The sequence below is a fragment of the Temnothorax longispinosus genome, chromosome 8 (assembly GCF_030848805.1).
Source record: "Temnothorax longispinosus isolate EJ_2023e chromosome 8, Tlon_JGU_v1, whole genome shotgun sequence".
Lineage (NCBI taxonomy): Eukaryota > Metazoa > Arthropoda > Insecta > Hymenoptera > Formicidae > Temnothorax > Temnothorax longispinosus.
Genome location: NC_092365.1, coordinates 68,336 through 88,616, shown reverse-complemented (window position 1 = coordinate 88,616; position 20,281 = coordinate 68,336). Strand labels below are relative to the sequence as shown.

At 42.0% G+C, this 20,281-nt stretch overlaps 4 protein-coding genes and 1 long non-coding RNA gene across 8 annotated transcripts; 2 read left to right on the top strand and 3 right to left on the bottom strand.

The window, feature by feature from the left end:
* The first annotated feature begins 40 nt into the window (after nt 1-40).
* Atac2 (Ada2a-containing complex component 2) lies at nt 41-3,039 on the top strand. Of its 2 annotated transcripts, XM_071785566.1 has the most exons (8): nt 41-181; nt 276-370; nt 448-908; nt 1,034-1,182; nt 1,261-1,482; nt 1,601-1,921; nt 2,023-2,556; nt 2,635-3,039. In XM_071785566.1, the coding sequence occupies exons 3-8, from the start codon at nt 454-456 to the stop codon at nt 2,988-2,990; spliced, it is 2,037 nt and encodes a 678-aa protein (XP_071641667.1). In that variant the 5' UTR covers nt 41-181; nt 276-370; nt 448-453; the 3' UTR covers nt 2,991-3,039. The 2 variants fall into 2 exon arrangements, with proteins under 2 accessions (XP_071641667.1, XP_071641668.1); XM_071785567.1 differs by having other exon boundaries at nt 52-370.
* On the bottom strand, nt 1,023-4,095 carry LOC139817480 (uncharacterized). The gene is made up of 3 exons (XR_011733241.1): nt 3,951-4,095; nt 1,309-1,505; nt 1,023-1,161 (listed from the first exon to the last, which is right to left on the bottom strand). It is a non-coding gene; the product is annotated as an uncharacterized lncRNA (long non-coding RNA).
* On the top strand, nt 3,240-6,887 carry LOC139817472 (dnaJ protein homolog 1). Of its 2 annotated transcripts, none has more exons than XM_071785598.1 (2): nt 3,240-3,567; nt 4,776-6,887. In XM_071785598.1, the coding sequence occupies exon 2, from the start codon at nt 4,816-4,818 to the stop codon at nt 5,866-5,868; it is 1,053 nt and encodes a 350-aa protein (XP_071641699.1). In that variant the 5' UTR covers nt 3,240-3,567; nt 4,776-4,815; the 3' UTR covers nt 5,869-6,887. The 2 variants fall into 2 exon arrangements, with proteins under 2 accessions (XP_071641699.1, XP_071641700.1); XM_071785599.1 differs by lacking the exon at nt 3,240-3,567 and adding an exon at nt 4,405-4,590.
* On the bottom strand, nt 6,880-12,808 carry Stl (ADAMTS metallopeptidase stall). The gene is made up of 5 exons (XM_071785611.1): nt 9,713-12,808; nt 9,409-9,618; nt 8,566-9,302; nt 8,111-8,481; nt 6,880-7,994 (listed from the first exon to the last, which is right to left on the bottom strand). Exons 1-5 carry the CDS (start codon nt 9,827-9,829, stop codon nt 7,180-7,182), a joined length of 2,250 nt encoding a protein of 749 aa, XP_071641712.1. The 5' UTR covers nt 9,830-12,808; the 3' UTR covers nt 6,880-7,179.
* Gpp (DOT1 like histone lysine methyltransferase grappa) lies at nt 10,438-20,249 on the bottom strand. Of its 2 annotated transcripts, none has more exons than XM_071785554.1 (11): nt 20,115-20,249; nt 19,658-19,837; nt 19,073-19,399; nt 18,647-18,914; nt 17,874-18,558; nt 17,287-17,758; nt 16,473-17,096; nt 15,864-16,297; nt 15,543-15,785; nt 15,161-15,411; nt 10,438-13,326 (listed from the first exon to the last, which is right to left on the bottom strand). In XM_071785554.1, the coding sequence occupies exons 1-11, from the start codon at nt 20,190-20,192 to the stop codon at nt 12,884-12,886; spliced, it is 4,005 nt and encodes a 1,334-aa protein (XP_071641655.1). In that variant the 5' UTR covers nt 20,193-20,249; the 3' UTR covers nt 10,438-12,883. The 2 variants fall into 2 exon arrangements, with proteins under 2 accessions (XP_071641655.1, XP_071641656.1); XM_071785555.1 differs by lacking the exon at nt 10,438-13,326 and adding an exon at nt 14,350-14,493.
* Between the last annotated feature and the right edge of the window lie 32 nt (nt 20,250-20,281).

The following is a 20,281-nucleotide window of genomic DNA, read 5'->3' as shown; positions in this document are numbered from 1 at the left end:
ATTTTTTTCCCAACACTTAAATTCTTTCGCGCTGCTCTCACACAGACACAATCACAAATCACAACACTCGCATATACTCATACCGTCATACCGCTCATACGCGACTGCAACTCCTGCAAGTGCAGCCGCAACGTACACAAGACGAAAGGTGATTAGGTGATTACGATTATGGACAGACATGGTATTTTCAGCCTTCCGGCTTTTTTATCTTCTAAATCTACATGTACGTGACAATGACAAATGTGTGTAAAAGAGCAGCGGGGTTTTTTTTACAGGAAAATACTAGACGAGACGTCGAATTTAGCTACATGCAGGACAGCTGTTCTCGGAACTCGGAAACAGAAAAGTCAGAGATATTTGTATAATAGAGGTTAAGACTTGAGATTTTTTTTGCCGCAAACTCCGTTTCTGCGAGAGATCTAAAGAGGTTAAAACGGGTTAAAACAGGTAAAAATGTCAGAAGCCGTTGAAGTTGAGGTTGAGGTTGAAGTTGAGATTGAGAAACACGTGGAAAACGCGACAAATTCGAAAGGGTTGAGCGAAGCCGAGAGCATGCAAGTCGAGAAATGCAAGACGTGTGGCGAAGCGTGCGATCCTTACGACAAACCAACGTTACGTTGTAGCGGTGGATGCGACAAAATAATACATACGGCATGTTTAAAGAGAGGCAGCGTTCCAGTGTCTTTCGTAGGAGATGTTTTCTTCGAACTTACGTGTGCCTCTTGCAATCCACTAGGCGAGGAAATGGTCGTGCGCGACAGAATGCCATGGCTCAACATTATTATTTTGACGCTTTACAATCTACGTGAAAAATCGAGTGGCATTAGTAAAAGAGGATACTTCCATTGGAAATCCGATATCGGTACTTTTGTCGAGAGAAATTGGGACTACTTATTTCAGAGGACTGTGTAAGTATTTTACTCTGTATTATTTGTATTCACGTTACATTAACTGTAATAATATATTGTATAACGTACTCCAAATGTGTGGTGCAAAATTCAAAATGTAAACGCAAAATGTTGATTGCACTCAGGAAAAAGAAGAAGAATTGGATCGGCACCATATCTGGTACATTGTCTCATTACAACGGCATCTTTTTCAAATCCGGCACTACGGAATTAGGAGAATCTGGATGGTGGAAACTAGTGGACACGGATCCTCCTGAAATTTTGATCGCCAAAAGTAACACACACACACACACGTAACGTGTATGAGGATCAATAGATCAATAGGCAGAGTATCAACACGTTCTTTTTCCAGATAGCAAAATGATAATGGATAGAAAAAGATACGCAGGTGCAAACGTACCTTGTAAGCTCACAGACAGTCCTGCACAGTCAGATTCCAGTCTCTCGATCGGAGAGGATAGCAACTGCAGTGGAGAGCTGTTCAAAAATAAAGGCTCCTCTATGTATTCCCATGCGTACGTTCAACCTACGGAAACCCTATCTGAGTTTTTACTGGAAGAGGATGAGCCAAATGGTACGTTTGAGTAACTGAAAGCACTGTGACACACACACACACACACACACACACACACACACACACACAAACGAACAAACGTTAGATCAAGAGACATATCTTGTTTTTTGTCTTGTAGATATGGATCTCGAGGATGATATAATGTTACGCGATGAGAGTGACGTTCCATCCATCTCCGATTTAATCCGCGACTGCCAATCTGAAAGCAACGCGTTCCATTTGGCACAGCTGATGGATACGTGCGACTGGTTGTGCAATACAGAGAGTGCTTTATCGCCAAACTGTAGTGGCGACGAAATTAAAGAGATTAAGGAGGAAAGCGATGACGAGGATAGCAACGACAGTCCAGTTTCCATACAAGAGCAGCCTCCAGCTTCTTTGTTTAAAGAAGCGAAACGCCGTCAACGACCTTGGTCCAAGTCTTTACCAGTCGTTACCGGTACGTATCCTTTCGCGCGACGTGCATGCGCGAGTTGCAATAGCACTCTCTCACTCTTTCTGTGTGAATTATATGTAGATGCATGCATATGTGTATTCCAGATGAAAAAATATCGCGCATGACTTGTCAAGAGGAAGCGTATTTGTTGCAAAGGCTCAATAAGGACAAGACTGATCTCGACAAAGCGCCGGCCGCTATTAAAAGGCTATACAGAAAACTGGCGGTGCGAAAGAGGAAAAGAGAGTATCGGCTTCCTCTGTTGGACGTCGATCACTATTTCGGATCTAAATCGGGAGCTTTTGCGACCCCGTCGAGAAACAACGATCGAGTGTTGGATCGATTTTTTAGCGACGATCTGGGATATATTTTCGAACAAAGGTTGCAGGGTTACAACGAACCTACGTCCGTACACAGCCCGTATACGAATAGACTTTTGAAGCCGTTTATAAGACGAGACGCTTGTTGTCGGCCACTGTGGTTAAGGATCATGGAAGAGCTGTGCGCGAAAGTAAACGGAAATGATCCCCGATGGAAACCGCCGGCCAGGGCGTCCATCGATTATTCTTACATCAGACCGCAACACGTTCCCGCGATCAACAGTCTCTGTTGTCAGTTTTTTTGGCCTGGGATCGATTGTAAGTGTCTATCTTGCAAAGTTTTATAATAAATCGCGTATGTGTATCGCACGCGCATAATAAATATATCTGTTTTAGTGACCGAATGTTTGCAGTATCCAGACTTCACGTGCGTTGTGTTGTATAAAAAGTTGGTGGTGGGCTTCGCGATATTGGTACCGTACGTTGGCTACAACGAAGCCTACATCTCGTTTTTCTTGACGCGCCCGGAGTGGCGAAGGTCCGGCATCGGCACCTTCATGTTGTACCACTTGATACAAACTTGCATGGGACAAGACGTAACGTTACACGTGTCGGCCACGAATCCCGCATTAATATTGTACCAGAAATTCGGTTTCAAAGTGGAAGAGTTTGTTCAGGACTTTTACGACAAGTATATGCCGCCAACGTCGCGAGAATGCAAGCACGCCCTGTTTCTACGTTTAAGTAGATAATAATGGAATAACGTGTATATATTAATTAATAAATCCGTCGATCCAGAAATGTGGTCTCCACTGTCTCCAGGGTAAGTTGGTGGGGCGGACCTTTGAGCCTTTGAGAGATTCGAAACTGGCGCGGCGCGGCAGATCGCGACGGTAGCGCGCCGCGCGGCGCGCGGTCGCGCGACTCGCACGCGTCATCGACATCGAGGGTTGACGTCATCGAGGCGGATCGCGAGCATCGAGGGAGCGCTGCGAACTGCGAAGCTGTGGCGTCGGCGTCGGCCGTCGATTCATTCTCGAAAGTTCCGGAAGCTGGTAGTGGCTGGTAGATGGAAAGTTTATATATATATGGACGGCGAGGTTACGCGACAGTTTAGTACAGCAGTACAGCTTGATACGTACGCGCTCAAGGAACGTTGAGAGTTGAGAGTTGAGAGTCGTTTGGATTTGTTCGCGATTATTCTTTGTCAACTGTTGCGAACGTATTCCAGCTTTTGTGATCCAAGCTCCAAGTGTCTGTCTGTCTCTGTGCGAAAGCGAAACGTATATACGTGCTCTTACGAGGAATAATCCTTTGAGGATAGAGATAGTAAGTGGACTAACGATAAGTAGCAGGCAAAATCGTAGATCGCAGGCAGCTATAAGCTATAAGGCATAAGGCGGAGAGAAAATCCGTAACCTTGCGACGCGATTGCACGCCTCTGACGCGTGTAAATCTTTTCTCGTATTCTCGCATTCTCGTAACGTCGATCGATTTCCCGCGCGCGTAGGAAAAATCTGAAAACTGTGAGAGATGGAACGACGACGTCGACGGTACGGCAAGGCAAGGCAAGGCAATGGCAACGACACGAAACTTTCGTCTAAGGGTGGGGTATTTATTTTTGCGTTGCAGCTCGAATCGTGCGAACGAGCGAAACATTCGTCGCGTATTCGCGGTCATCATTGCCAGAAATAGATATCGGTGATACGTACGTGGGTGTGTTGGAACGGTTGGAGCGCTGGCTCCCGATGGTTCTCCATCTCCATCTCCATCGCTCGGGACTCGACGCGAAAAAAAATGGCAGAAACGTTGTGTGGCATCGCGGACAGATACTCGCGTTCCCGTTCCCGTTCCCGTTCCCGTTGCCATTGCCATGCCCATGCCCGTGCTCTTATCGCGACGGCTTTGGCGCGTTACCGACAATATGACAATATGACAAATGGACACGCACACGCGTGCAAATGCATGTCCGTGAAAGCGAACGTGACCGAGAGAACATGTTTAGTTCCATCTACTTACTACTTGTTTCGTTATCGTTTCATTCGGCCCTGCTGGTGCCGATCTCGATACGCGGAGAGTGTCGGGTGTCGGGTGATGCGAACGCGAGCACGTGACTCGTAGACTCGGTAAACTCTAGTTCGGAGCTCGGAGCTAATCCATCGAGTCCATCTGTATCGACGTTATTGACATTAAGTAAAGCAAAAGAGATTTAAAAGAGATATCTAGAATGTATCTTGGATTACTTTGGAAGAAAGAGGACAACGATCCGTTCTACATATAAAGATCGCGTGCCTTTATTAGCCCTTAATGGCAGACGTCTTAATCTTGATTCTGAAATTAAAAATTACATACGTAAGTTGCATCGAAGAATCTGTTGTTGAAAAGACATCTCTCTTTCTCTGGTGATTTGCTTTACTTTACTGCTTATAATACCATTTAGAGTTTAGAGAGAGACATGATATATGCATATATATATGCGCGAATACGTTAGTATTTTGGGACATTGTATGACGTTGGACGTTTGGGTGTTGTTTCAGGAAGAGGAGATAGGCAGAGGCAGAGGCAGAGATAGGGGAGATGGGAAAAGACTACTACAAAATACTTGGCATAGCCAAGGGAGCGAGCGACGAGGAGATAAAAAAGGCTTACAGAAAGTTAGCCTTACGGTACCATCCCGATAAGAACAGGAGCCCCGGTGCTGAGGAGAAATTCAAGGAAATAGCCGAGGCATACGAGGTGTTGTCGGACGCGAAGAAGAGGGAGGTCTACGACAAATTCGGCGAGGAGGGTCTGAAAGGGGGTGCCTCGGCCGGCGGAGGCGGAGGGGGTGCGACGTATACCTTCCACGGCGATCCGAGGGCGACGTTTGCTCAATTCTTCGGCTCGGCCAGCCCGTTTCACAACTTGTTCGAGTTCGCTGGCAACCGCGGCGGAGGATTCGCCTTCCACGACGACGACATGGACATCGACATGGATCCCTTCGGTCTCGGCATGGGACCGCCGCGACAAGGCGGCGCCTTTAGATCGCACTCGTTCAACTTTGCCAGCCCGAATACCGGTAAAGGAACTGGCAAAGATCGCGCCCAAGATCCAGCCATCGAGCACGATTTGTACATCACCTTGGAGGAGATTCTGCGAGGTTGCACCAAGAAGATGAAGATATGCAGACGGGCCATCCAGCCGGACGGTAGCTCCAAGAAGGAGGACAAGCTTCTCACTATCAATGTAAAGCCAGGCTGGAAAGCCGGCACCAAGATCACTTTCCAGAAAGAAGGCGATCAATCGCCGAGGAGGGAACCGGCGGACATTGTTTTTATCATCAGGGACAAGCCGCATCCGCTATTCAGGAGAGAAGGCAGTGACATTAGATATACTTGCAAACTGAGCTTGAAGCAAGCTTTGTGCGGCACCATCGTCGAAGTTCCTACGCTAACCGGCGAAAAGATACCCTTGAATTTAACGAGGGAGATTGTCAAGCCGAATACGGTCAAGAGGTTCCAAGGACACGGTCTACCTTTCCCCAAAGAACCGTCGCGGAAGGGCGATCTTCTCGTCTCGTTTGACATTAAATTCCCTGAAACTTTAACCCAAAGCGCCAAGGATATATTGTACGACACATTACCCAATTGAGCTCGTATCGTCGTATCGATCGAGATACGCAACGGCGTATATAATGTAATAAATATCGATGCACGTTCACACATCTTTAATCGTCTCAATCAGCAAAACTACGGATACGTTTCGTGTCTCGTGTACGTTCTAGTACTTGGAGAGACGCGAAGACGCGTAGCGACAACGACACGGACGATAGTGACTGCGACGACGACGACGACGACGACTAGGACATGGAATGATCGAGAACGATTAAATATTTCCAAGATTTGCTCTTAGAGGCCAAATCAAACAAGATAAATATGTATTTTCTTCGACGTTACGTCGATATTCACGTGAGTTGAACGTCAGCGACTTGGTGTCTATATGTAGCACGATTGGTCTCTCAATCGAGTAAAAAAGAAACCGTAAAGAGTAAACACAGATATAGATAAATATATTAAATTATAACGTATAAAATAATTATAAAGAATCTGCTACGTTCACGTGATTGTCGTGTCTGAATTACTTTTTCTCCATTATATACATATATTATGCGTATGTGCATGTATGCGTGAGTGTGTATGCGAGAGCGTCCTAGAAATATACGTGTGGTATGTACGAAGGCTGTCTGTAAGATAACGCAGATGCAATATCAGAACGTTTATCCGTTTCACTCACAAGTGCGGGTTCGTACTTGTTACTACACATGACACATTTAACGATATTTAAGCGTAAGGTTGTAAGATCGAGAACGAAGGAAAGAAAACTTCTGTGGAAGAACGGTGAAACGAAAATTTCAGATATCGCGACGAGTCTTGTACATCATTTTTGTCGTACGTACGCTCTGTCTAATATAAAGTCTAATATAAAGAATTTTTCTTTACATTAAATATTGCGAGACACAAACGAATATATAATTAGGCTCGATTCGAATTAGTTTCACTCGGATGTCGAGCGAACACGTCCCGTTATGTACGTGCTCCTAAGTTTAATGGTTGATTAATTATTTGTACGCTAAATATGAGAAATAATATGAGAAATATTAAGTTATACGATACACATCTTCTTTATTGCTCTCGATTCTCCATCCCGTTCCTATGGAAATACGAATATATAACATTGGGACACTCTTAAAATAGACGGTGAAGTGGGGATGACGTCAGCGCGCTCTCGCTCTCGTCCTCTCGTGCGCGGATCCAGCGGATCGAGAGAATACCCGTCCGAGCTGCCGCTCTACGTAGCAGTCTACTTCCCTCCTTGCAAACGACTTTGTCTCGCCTAATAGCTATCGATTCTTTTTCCTCCCATTAATTTTTACCTCTTTATTTTTCACCGTTACTAATTATATTAATCGATGGGGTAAGGCAGTCCGGACACGGATGGAGGTAAGTCGACGTAATCCTTATCGATCCATTCATCTTCATCGAGCGGAGAAGGGATGCTGCGCGATACAGAAGTCAGCAAGGGTAAACCGTCTGGTCCTGATGTCAAGTACCTGTTGTTAAACTGATCAGCGACTCCAAGTCGATTTTGTGCATTTTGCGGTCCCACGTCATCGTGCTCGTCCTCGTACCGGTAAACTCTCGGCAATTTTTTCCCGAATCGAAAGTTCTCTGGCAGGCAGTGATGCTGACGGCAGAAGTACGCTTGGCCCTCTTCGGTGTGGCACCATGTCCCATCTGGAAAGTACGGGTCAAGGCCAAGGTCGTTTAATTCCACGCGTGGCGCGTAATAAGCGGCAATGTCCTTTCGTCGACAGAATATAGCACAGGCCATCCACGGCCGGTCGGTTTCGTGAGCCGCCTGAAGTCCTTTCGCCGCGCCGTCTAATTTGGATAGTCTTTCGCCGAAAAGACCACATTTCAGCGTGGCGAATTCGTCGATCGTCCTGCGTTTCTTTTTGCAAAGTTTCTCATCCTTGCACAGGAGCACGTCGTAATACAGCCCTTGGCAATCTCTCGCCGTCCTATGATCTCGATTCTCGCAGAACCGTCGTCTAATACGAGCGCCTTTGGATTTTTGCAAGCAACCGCTACTGCAGGAACCTTCCTTCCATTCGCTCCAGCTACCTTTTTGCTTGTCGGATAATTCCGGCCGCGGCGATTCGGGGACGGGCACGCATTCTCCACCGCGACACTCTCTACCGGATGCGCATCGAGTTCCTGGAGAGAAAAAATCAATTAGCTATTCGCCGAACGCGCTATAATAATCTGCCTATATAATTCAATTCAAGAATGACTCGCAACCGTGCGTATATAGTGTGCAGTCGTGTGCGTACCGTCCAATGCCGGTCCTGCAAAGTAATATCCACTTCTGTGAGGCGTTTCGCATTGCAAAGACTGACAAGCCTGATACAACGTGACAACGTCCGCGTCCTTGTCGCGTAGAAGTAACTCGCATTGCCTCTTGGCGGTCCATTCTCTCCCAGGTAGATCGCGATATCGCGAATGATCGTGCGCAAGTGCATCCGAGGTGTTTCGCGGCTCCTCCGGTCGATCCAAGAGACAAATTTTCGTTCGCGAAAGCGTCTTGGCCACCTCACGGCTACAGTCGGACCAAACCGTCTCACCTCGAACGCCTCTACTGGGTGACATTATGTACCCATCCCTCGGACACGCATTGCCGCTCGAATCGTGCGGCATTCCTAAGCTTTCAAACGAACGGATCATTGATTCGCCAAATATACCATACCATACCATATCAAAGCAATCGTATCGCTCAAGTATAACTTACTTGTGACCGATCTCGTGAGCGGCGATATAAACTGATGTAAAGCCCGCGGACGGATACGGCTTTCCAAGTTGATCCGTAACTCCCAGTTCTGCTATCACGCAGGAATAACGTGGGATGCACAAACCACCGACGGTAGCTAGTCCCATGGTAGCGCCGTTCCTCCTTCCGTTTTCGACCGCGTAAAGATCCAGTCCAGTCACGTAAAGACCCATGTCCCAGTGACGCGAATGAGCGTCCTCCGGAGGATTGCGAGCGTTCGCGTAATTGCAAAACGAATCCAACAAGCTACCTCTCTCGCCGCCAAAGTGCGGTAGATCGAGTGGCTGCCTCTGAATTATGTCTAAGCGTATCAACGAGATGTCGATCGCAACACCTAGACTCGGATGATGATACAGAGCTTGAATACCATTCACGTACGCTAACAACATGTCACGAATCCTCCCGTCGTCTTCGTCCAGGAATGGCGAGAATAAACGATACGCAGCCTCGTCGAAGAAGACTGCCAGCTCTAATGTTAACTTTCCCTTTGTATCTCGTATTCGAGGTCGTCTCGTTTCTTCGACATCTAGATCAACGGGTGGCCTCGGCGGTGATCGCTTAACCACGTGAGGTTCACCCAACGAAAGATCGCCTTCTTCTTTAACGTAACGGTCGTCGACGAGTAAGGGTGAAGATGCGAGGCTGTTTCGCAAAGGCGTGATCTCCAAAGTAACGTTCTCCAGAAAGACAAGCCCGTGCTATCGCCAACAGAAATACATTTTTTTAATATTCTATACGCATATCCATATACAAAGAGAGAATAAAAAAAGATGTCAGTTTTTCCCTTCAAAGAATACCACCGACCAATCCATGTTGACAAAAACTTATGGCTGCGGAACCGACGCGATTCTTGTGAAGGTAATAGCAAGGATCTGGTGCATTTAACTGCGACAATTCTTCCGTGATGCCCTTGGCATTGTGTTTCCAGACTTGAAACTGAGGCGATGCTATATTGTCGTTTCTACGTAGATTCAACTGAATCAATTGTCCAAAGGCTTTGAAAGTTAAAGGAATCTGTAAATCGAATAATAATTATGTAATCGAATAGTAATTTTTGACAGTCGTACGCTTTTAAAGAATAAATAGATAAAACTTTATGTCAACGTACCTCCGGTGCGCCTTTGGAATCCCATATCGGCAGTAATATTACCTCGGTATCTCGTATACTAAGCGCGTACACTTCGTTCAACAAAATTATCAACATCAACCTCGATACAGAGAACATGCTCTTTACCGTGTGTTTCAAGTTCAAGTACTTGGAAGAACATAATTTTAACGGCTCTTTATATATTTAAATATATATTGTGTATGCATATACATATATATGTATATATATATACATATATATGTATATATACACATAAGATATAAAACCCGTATTCACATTATCGTTTCGGAAGTTCACGTATAAAGTGCATGCTGGCACCTGTATTTAAAAATATCCATTGTGTCATTGACACCTACTTATGTCCTCTATACGCTAGTTATATATTTTAAATTTGGAGCAGAAATTAATTTGAGTTATGCTACCTGCTACCTGCAGCGGCGGATGTAACCCGCCGGAAAAACTTATTTATACCGCACGTATACCGCGTGACGATACCAACGGTATCGCGCACTTGAGTTTAGTTTGACAATACGTTGATTTCCTGGGTTCTAAAATTAAGATCCATATCAGAATTTGTCATTTATTGTACGCTGATAAACTGCGCCTCGATAAAAGAGGTAACAACTGCAGTAACGATAAGTACCGCAAAGCAATCGTTTTATTTATATCGAAAGTACCGCTAGAAAACTGCTAGATGCGGGAAGGTGGAAATAATAGAGAAAAACTTTACTTGTTACAAATAGTAATAGTATTAAAATATCTCAATAAAAACAATAAATAATAATTGCGGTCAATAATAAAATTAATTTTCATAGAAGATTCGGCAGTGTATCTAGCATGCTTGGCAATGCTCGTTTTAACTATAAATACATAATGACGTTTAGAGGATATATTAAATAATACGATAATCAATTTCTCACAGTCTAACATGATGATCCTTCCATATATGTATATATATGTATAGGTATATCTATATTACAGTCATATTATTTCATTTCAAATAACACTTAAAAATATCTGTACCAGTGTGTACATTATATACCGATAGATTGGGAATTTATCTCTCCAAATCTCCAAAATCATTAGATAAAGAATCAAATAGGACGTGGGATAAGCGATATCAAATAACGATATTTTCAAGTGCACGTTGAAATAAAATACTAAAATTGTAATACAACACGTATGTACAAGATGATGTCAAATTATATGTCAATACTTGTTCAGGCAATAAATCAGAGCTCAAAATAAACATCTACATAAACAAATGAATATAGATTGGTCAGATCACCTCACAATCAGATTTTCGAATTGTGATAAATTTAAGATGTTCCGAGTTTGCCCATTTTTCTCCTTATTTTTCACACGTGCGGCGTAGCACATTCTAAAATCATATTATGTAAATGATAGATTACGTGCTGGATTGACATATAATTAAGAATCGCCCTGTACACGACCGGAATAACTCGGCAATGTAAAAAAGAAAGGACCTTTATACATATAATATCGCATCGCTTTTTTAAAGCGTCGACTTGAAGTACTACTTGTTTATTCGACGTTTGCTCGATTCATTCCGCAGCACCGAAAATCATGCATGATGCCCAATTATATGACGCACCATATAAAACTTTGTAAACTGACTCGCAACTGCCATTCTTTGGATATTTTGCACAGTCACACAACAATGTAGATGTAGATGTAGATGTGTACCGAAAACAAAAATTTTCCTTCAACTTTCTGCCTTAAAATACGAATGCATTTTAAGTGACTATTTTTTACGATCCGTTGCCATAATTCTATGAACCACAGTGAACACTTAGGTATATATCCTCCAAATGGTGGAAGATATAGCCGTATATAAAATTTGTAGCCAATATTCGCTACGAACACACAAAGGTTTTGCTGGCTTATTTTTTTTCCTCTTTTTTCCAATGCCAATTGCTCGGTCTACCGTAATACGCCTGTAATACATACCGTCATACGTACAAACATACATACATATCAAATGTCATACATACGCACGCACGCACGCACGCACGCACGCACAATACATACATACATACGTTGCGATACATTCCTACATTATGATCTCTCTACAACATTATAATATTTCTTTAACATGTCTAATGTGCAGCAACACCAAGCCATGTGTATGCATCTATGTTTGTGTTATGTGTTTTGTGTGCATGTGTATACAGGCGTAGATTACGAGACCTTTATATAATCTACACAGACATGGCATACAATCTCAACAATATTGTATTACTGTTACAAGAGACCTAATTGGTGAGAATTATTCACAAAACCCTACAAAAAATTTGATTACTGATGATAATAATAATAATAATAATAATAATAATAATAATAATACGTTAAAATACTACGTCAGTGATATATCTGATAACTCTCTTTCAAAATTTGTAAATTCTTCACAATATAACATGCGTAATTGCTAATAGCCTTGCAATCTTAATCAGCATATATAAACTTGAAATCGATTAATTACATTATTAATCTTATAATTATATACATTTCAAGTTAAATGTACTAGAAGCATTTATCGACTAAAGTATTCACATATAGACACAAGTTTCCTTTTCCGTTTCATTAAGGCTCCTGTTTCCTTATTGTTGCAATATGAAAAATTATAATGTTACAAGTAAGAAATATGAATTATTTTTCCATGTTATATATCAGACTAAATTATTTGTTTCGTACACTCATGGATCTTTACATCTTCAGCAAGAACAAATATCACGATTGTTGATTAAGATTTGCGGCTACTTGTTAATAAACCTAATTTATTTCGATGTATAAATAAAACAAAAAAAACTCACATGATCAATCGTTCTTTTAAAGTCACAGTTCAATATGATTAAAGTGGGAAAAAAACAATCTGTGATTTTTTATCTATTTAATTATATAAGATATCTTTTTTTCTGTATATTGTAAGCGCATATTATCCATGTTCACGATAAAACGTGTCGTCATTATGTCATAAAAGAGAGTTATTAATAACAAAATGAGAACAATTCTAATAATTTAATAACTTTAAAAGTAAAAACAATGCTCCGTTTGTTTCCCTCACCTAGGCTCGGAAGAAAAAGCAAAAAAAAAAAAAAAACTTTCTTAATATTCATACAGAAAATTATCTTTCGCACAATGTAGATAAAATTAGGATTGTTCGTCATTCGAAGGCCATTGCCCGGAATGATTCCAATCCCAATCTTTGCCCTTAGGACGAAACTTGCTGGTACTTGCAGAATTATTCCAATCATGACGATAAAATTTCTTCTTAAAATGATGTCGCTCAGGATCTGGTTGTCGTTGATATTTCAGAGGTACCGAGGAGGATGTGCCACTCGGGGGATTACTACTGGATGAATTTGTGGGACGGGGGCTAGTCGGAGAAGGTGTTCTCGGCGGTCCTAATGCTTCATCGGGAGAAGGTAGTACAGGTGGTGGCCCTATTACGGCGCTATCTGAACCTAATCCACTATCAGGACTTGTATTCACTCCTTCTGTCGATCGTCTACGTTTATCTAATTCTGTAGAAGCAAACGCAACCAAGCGATCAAATCCTGAGCTAATACGATCTTGCCAGTCAGCTTCTCCATCTGCAAAATAAATCTCAATTAATCATCGTAACATGCACATAATAAAGCATTGGATAAATCAGGTGTCACTAAATTTTCATAAAAATAAGCCATTAACCGGATACGATTGTACGGAGTATAGTTGCGGAGTATATAATCCGCAATCACCTCTTTTATACATACGCGCAAAAATTACATATTGCATCATATCTTATAAATATATATTCTACAAGAGATAAAAGTTGCCTACATTCAAATCAAAGTCTACATATACGTTATCCATCGATGAACAATTTATACAATATAAATCGTTATTGTGTGCAAAAATTTGAATAATTTTAAAGCAAATTTTAAGTGCCAGACAAGTTGCTATGTTTCAATATTTAATGCAAATGTTGAAACAAAGTGCAAATTAGGAACTTAAAATCAATTTTATTTACAACATTAAATTGCGTAGCTAATATCAAAAATGTACTAATTGTACATCTCTTAATCTTAAGAAGAGCAAAATAAATTTCTCAAATTGAATTTGAAACTATTGCGAAACTGCACTATTACGAATGTGAAATGCACATCATGCTAAAACAGATGCGAGTCAAAATATACTAATATTAATACACTTATATGTGCTTTATCAGTTGAGATTAAACTGAAACAGCTACATTGAAAGTGGATCGCAAATAGTAAAATAAATAGGAAATGAAACAAAATTTGTCATGCAACATGCACTAAAAGTACAGTCCACCAATTAGAATACATCCGCTTAAACTCTGATTCATCATGCGTTTATATACATATAATTCGTTGGCAAAGTAGAATTTGTATCCTCGCATGTCTGGCTTATTTTCATGGAAACTGATTTCTAATAAATAGTATCTCTTGTGTGTTTTCAAAGTAGAAGGGACGTACGTTGCTCGCGTATGCCTATATAAGGCAAGAAAGATAATAAAATTTTTAAATGTATATATTTTACGGAACGATTAGAATATAATCAAATAACAAAATAATTTTTGACCCCCGTGGGACAACTCACCGGCGATTGTACCGACGAACCAACCCACAGGCAGCCGTATTTTTTTCATTTCTCCCTGTGATCTGTGCGTCTCAATCTCTAATAAAACAAGCTTCAGGGATTCTGAGATTGAGTATGTGACAGAGAGAACTAACCAACAAACAGCTACAGTGCATCTAACAAATACAGCAAACAACAACAAAAATAAATATAAATAAAAGGTCAGGGTACTAGCTCCGTAAACCATTAGTGCATATAAATACGCAGGGAGATGCATGAAAGAGTGAAAACTAATACGATATTTAGAAGGACCTAAGCAAAGTGGCATTTAGCATTGTATTTAGCACAAAGATTTTTGTCGACAGTACTACCGTACTGCCCTACAACCCTTGTTACGTATAAGATAGCAAGAATATGAAATAAATATAAAACATAAAATAAATGCAGAAAAAATGTGTGTGTACGCGCGCGCTTCTCTTGAAAAAGAAAATTGCATGTGAATTGCATATCTCTTCATATTGAATTGATGAATGAGGGCAATGTTATGATATATAGTTTTCGTTATTTAACAATTTGAATTTATAACACAACTAATAAATATATATATAAATGTTTGTCATATATCACATATGTGAAAGTGTAATAGGAATCAAAGCACTTTGAAAATTTCATCGGTATTTAATCAGTATTTAGTTCGCTTCACGTATTGCGATAAACCTTCCGTAGTTACTGTACCGAAAAGCATACTCAATTGGAGTACAGATCATTCCAAGCGTATGTTTTCAATATCAATATTCTAGCGAGACATTTTTTTCAAGTTCCAAAAGCACAAGACTTTCTTACCATCATCTCCAACGACACTTCGTTGTCTTTGCGTTGTCATCTGGGGTTCATCGACTAGTGGCGTCGAAGTATTGGAATGCGGTTCCACAAGAGGACTTAGAGGTGCTCCACTTGTGCTTACCGACGACACAACCGCTTCCGTTTTTACTGGCATCAACGGTTGTGATTGGCAAATCGCAGTTACCGTACCACTCGTCGTCGCGTTTCCATTACTACTACTGTTTGTCGCGTATCGCGGATATGGCTGATATCTATAAGTAGATAAATAAATAAATAAAAACACACACGTGTACATATATAGAATACATCTAAGCGTGTCATGTCGTGTTACATGGTTACATCTTGCCGGTCTCAACTGCAATGTTTAAAAAAATATCTCTACCTTCTACTGCCGGCAAGCGTCGACTCAGTTTTGCCGTTATTGTTGTGATTGTTCAATATTCGAGCGTGCAACGACGCTGCGAGCCCTTCCACAGGTAACACGTCCCCATTCGATGTGTTTTGAGACGAGTGTAGAGGTGATGCCGCTGAATGGGATTGTGTGAGCGACTGAGAGGGATTATCCGAAAAGTAAGACTCGTGATAAGGCTTAATATCCGCTCGCGGCAATTGAACGTGAGTATACCTGATGGAAATAATTCATCTGCACCTGAAGCGTTTCGACAGATCGCGTAAAATAATCGTCAACTTGAGAAATAGATACCTCGGTGGTTGCGTTGTCGGAGTGAGGAGTACAGACGATCTCGAATTAGTCGTAGGCGTGGAGGTAGAAGCTCCCGAAGAGGTGGGCGCGTAGCTAGCTACGTGCGCCAACGTCGACAGACCGGCGTCTCCCTCGGCACTTGCTGGCCTACTAATGGGAGAGTAGACGGTTTCGGGTCTTATCATCGCGCTCATATCAACGGTGGCGTTTGTTATAGACTGATTAGATATCTCTAGAGTCCTTTCTATTTCTCCGCTGACGAGGTCACCAATCGTCCTAGTACCGAGTAACCCACGTCCACCTGCTACAAGCCCATTGTCATACGTCGACGATTGCCTAGGCTCGATTGTCGATCTGTCGGACGATGTCAAATGAGACGACGAGAGACGTTCTTGCGAGAGATGACGGCGCAGTGCTAGCTTTGCGGGTGACACCTAGAAAACGATAAAATATTACACATGCTATGCGCTTAACACATCACGTTCGAGACACGTTGTTGTTATTATTATTATTACATTTACATGAATGAACGTATAAGGAACGTGTTTGAAGATTAAAAGAGACAGGAAAGATTGCTAAAAGTATAACGATTGGTCGATGTATACTCACTTGAGTATAATCCGGAGTAGAAACATTCTGCGGTAATGGAACGCGCTTCCTCTCGGATTCGGACTGACTTTGCACGTGCACCTGCAACTGCATCTGTTGTTGCTTATTTCTGTTTTGCTGATCTTCATTCAATACACTCGTGATGATACTTTTTAGTCTATCCTCAAAATTGGCGACTCTGGGTGACTCTTGAGTTCTATTCGGTATGTCTTTATTGGCTATCGTCGTCTGCGACTGTGTGGATGAAATAGAGGACGACGTGGAAAAACTGAGAGATGCCTGTGGCAGTCTAGTTCTGGACGTACTATTGCCACTCTGTCTATTTGGTACACGACCCGCTTCGATTTGTCTTCCCGTTTCCAAAATCTTTTGCGCTAATAATTCTGGATTATTCTCCTGTATTTTTCCCATATCCGGAACGTCGGGCCATTCCTGCGACCTCGAACGGCCTTCCCTATTTTTACGCGTTGCTCCATTCTTATTATTTTGCTGTTGACCACCATAATGTAGATTTTGCGAGTGTTTACTTCCAATCGCGTCCTTTTGCTGCTGAGCAATGGCAGCGGCTTGCTTTTCATTACTTGTCCTTTCCAGCACGTTTAATTCGTGCTCTAGTTTTGAAACCTGTTGCACGAAAGATGATTTGATGAACGTCAAAAGAAACAAATCTCTGCTCCGTGCAAAATATACATATGCATACATACATACATACTTACGTATGTGTGTGTGTGTGTATATACATACTTATTAGGAAACACCCTGTATACATGTACAAAATTATTAGATCGATTAATAAATGTACCGAGATACATACTTGAGAGTGTAATCGTTTACGCTGGGAAAGCGTGGCGGAAATTTCTTTTAACAAATAATCCTCGGTGAGCGGTTGATGTGGATTCATTATGCCATTCGCATTCGCATGACCATTATATTTATCCTGTAATTCTTGATGTCTGAGCGCCACTAGCCTATTTTGCTCAGTTTCCATAGACGCAACTTGCGCTTGCAATTTGCTCGCTTTAGCCTGTAACTGTTTATGTCTTAGAACTATCTCCTTAGCTTTCGCTAACAGATCCCCGGGTGACGTAGCATTGATGCCTAATTCAGTCATTCTCGCTTTCAAGAGAGCTACGCTATCATCTATCAGCACTTTGATTTGTTTCTCCAATTGCGCCGCTCTCGATTGAAGCTTGGAGTTTCTTTCTCTTTCTTTTAGGATATCCGTATTAATGGATACTTTGTAAGCGGGCGTCCTCATCGATTCCAACATAAGCATAAATTGGTCCCTGTGGCAAAAAATATATTTTGTTTACAACATTAACAACACATAGAAAAGTAGGATCAAAGAGATAGAGAGAAAGGGAGGGAAAGATGTAAAAGATAGAGAAATAAAATAGTTACCTGTACAAATCCAGAAGTATTTGTAAAGCGTAAGGAGTCGCGGACGGAGCGGGTGGTATACTGAGTTCTTCGTGCACTGAAATGGAATGCGATTGCAAAGAAAGCGACAATGAAGACAACTGTTGGTCTACACAACCAGGAGCAGGCGGAGGCTTTTTCCCAAGAGCTTGGGGTGACGTACTGAGTAAAGTCTGACTATGTAATAGATCTAATCCGGATATATTGATTGCCTTCTTAGGCTTGGCTCTCTTAATGCCTCTTCCCCTCTGTCTACCTCTAGCTGGGGCTCTCGTAATGCCGTTTGTAGTTTTTCGATTGAATTTCCTCCGTATTTTGTTTGACTGTCGACGACTCTTAATAGCGCTGTCGTCCAGATCGGAGTCACTATTTGTTCCTTGCTGCTCCGAATGATTCGGACTGTCTACGTGCCTCGAAAGATCCCTCTTGGCTCTGTCACCTCTTTCACTCCTATTAGAAATCTTACTACTATTGCTGGCAGTGTTGCTTATCACAGAATCAGAGTTTTCATCTAAGCCACCTTGTTTATTGTTTTTCAAGCGGTGGAAATAACGTTCTAATTTAGTTCGATCGATTACGTGCAAGTAATACGACACCGGCTTACCGGTCCAAGAGACGGAACCCTTCAACGGTGACATCTCTGAGACATGCATTATCGTGCCGATATCTGTCGGGATAAAACGTGCAAACTCTTATACGTATGAAAGTCTTTGGAAATATATTCATTATCATTAAGAAAGAAACTATCGTATTACCACTCAAGTTCCTGTCCGTTATTCGAAAGTTTAGCGGACAAAACGATTTTGAGGACACTATACGCGCGCCGTCCCGTAAATCGGCGAAGCGTTCCTTCAACTGATGATCAACCGTTGGGCCAAATGCAAAATTATTAACGAACACTATCGTAGCTCCAGTGATACTTTCGCGATGTTCATCGGCTAAGAAGTCTCCTTTCACTAAACGATATTCTCCGCATCGCTTCCCATACCAATTTAACCATTTTCGAAAATTTATTTCCATGCTCTACAGTGAGACAGACACAATACGTCATTTTATTACAATACAATCCGTGGCAGTTGTGCAAATAAATATATTCACACACACACATTCATATATAAATACATAGGTATAACAACGGTCGAAGACGTACGTTATACGTATTAACTCGTGTATACTTGTACCTGTGCATACTTGGATGGTACATCGGCTTTCTCTACGCCGATACAAATTTTACACAAAGTTGCAGCTGCCATCTGAAGAACCACTTGACCAACTCCAGAACCTAGATCGACAAAGACATCGTCCACCGTCACATCGATCTGATCGATCATCTGGCATACAAGCTCGTAACTCGTTTCGCCATAGACCTCGGGTGAAAACGGCTCGTATTGATTTAACTTGTCTGGTTCAACGACAGCTTGATTATAAGTTTGTTGAAGTATATGACGAAGTAAACCTCTACTAGGTCTCTTATTTAGCCTCTGGGTTGGCAGGCTGGTGCCTTTTTCCTATAGATACGTTTTTCACCAAACCATCAATACATGGACTGCATAGGACATGGACAACGATATACATAGATCTTTACGTCGACGTCGACACTTTAGGGGCTCAAGGGCTCAAGATTTACAAGGGGGAAAAAACAAAACGAAACAAAACAAAAACACAAGCAAACTAATAAAAACGTGAAAATAAAGCCTACATTACTTGTGTCGTGATAAAAGTTAGTCTGAATAAATAGAATAATAGCGACATAGAGATAAACATACCAATTGTACTAAGCTATCGATGGCTCTGTTAAATCTGTCGCACAAGCTTTTCATACTTTCGTAGTCTCTCGGATCGTAGTCACAAAGGACATTATTTTCTAAGGGTAATTTCAGATCTGGCAAATCTTCGCAAACCCATCGCATAGTTTCGATAACGTCCAGCGCTCCATCGTGACGATCCTGCGACACATACGTACATAAGATGTTTGGGTATAATATGGAGCGCGCCATAGTTTTCGAGTGGTAGCGTGATCGAGGGCAATACGATAAAAAAAAGGGGGGAAAGGAAAAAAAAAGAGGAAAAACACGTTGGTATAACACAATGATAGGTGAGATAGGACAGAGGACAGGTGAGGCGAGGAATAACAGGTGATCTTGGCGGTAATCTCGGTTAGAATGGATCCTTTGCGACTGTCATCGCGCAAGCCGTCGGGGTCTGGGGACCAACGTTACTCACAGAGCCCGATCCGGAAGTAAGAGGCCACTGATAGACGATCGGTTCCGCTCCTGCTGGCGAGTGCAAGCGCAACTCCATTTTTCCTAGCGAGTCCTTTCCCTCGTTCCTCTTGGAGTATTCGAGACGAAGAAGAGAAAAGGGAACGTACGCGCGCACGCACGCACGCA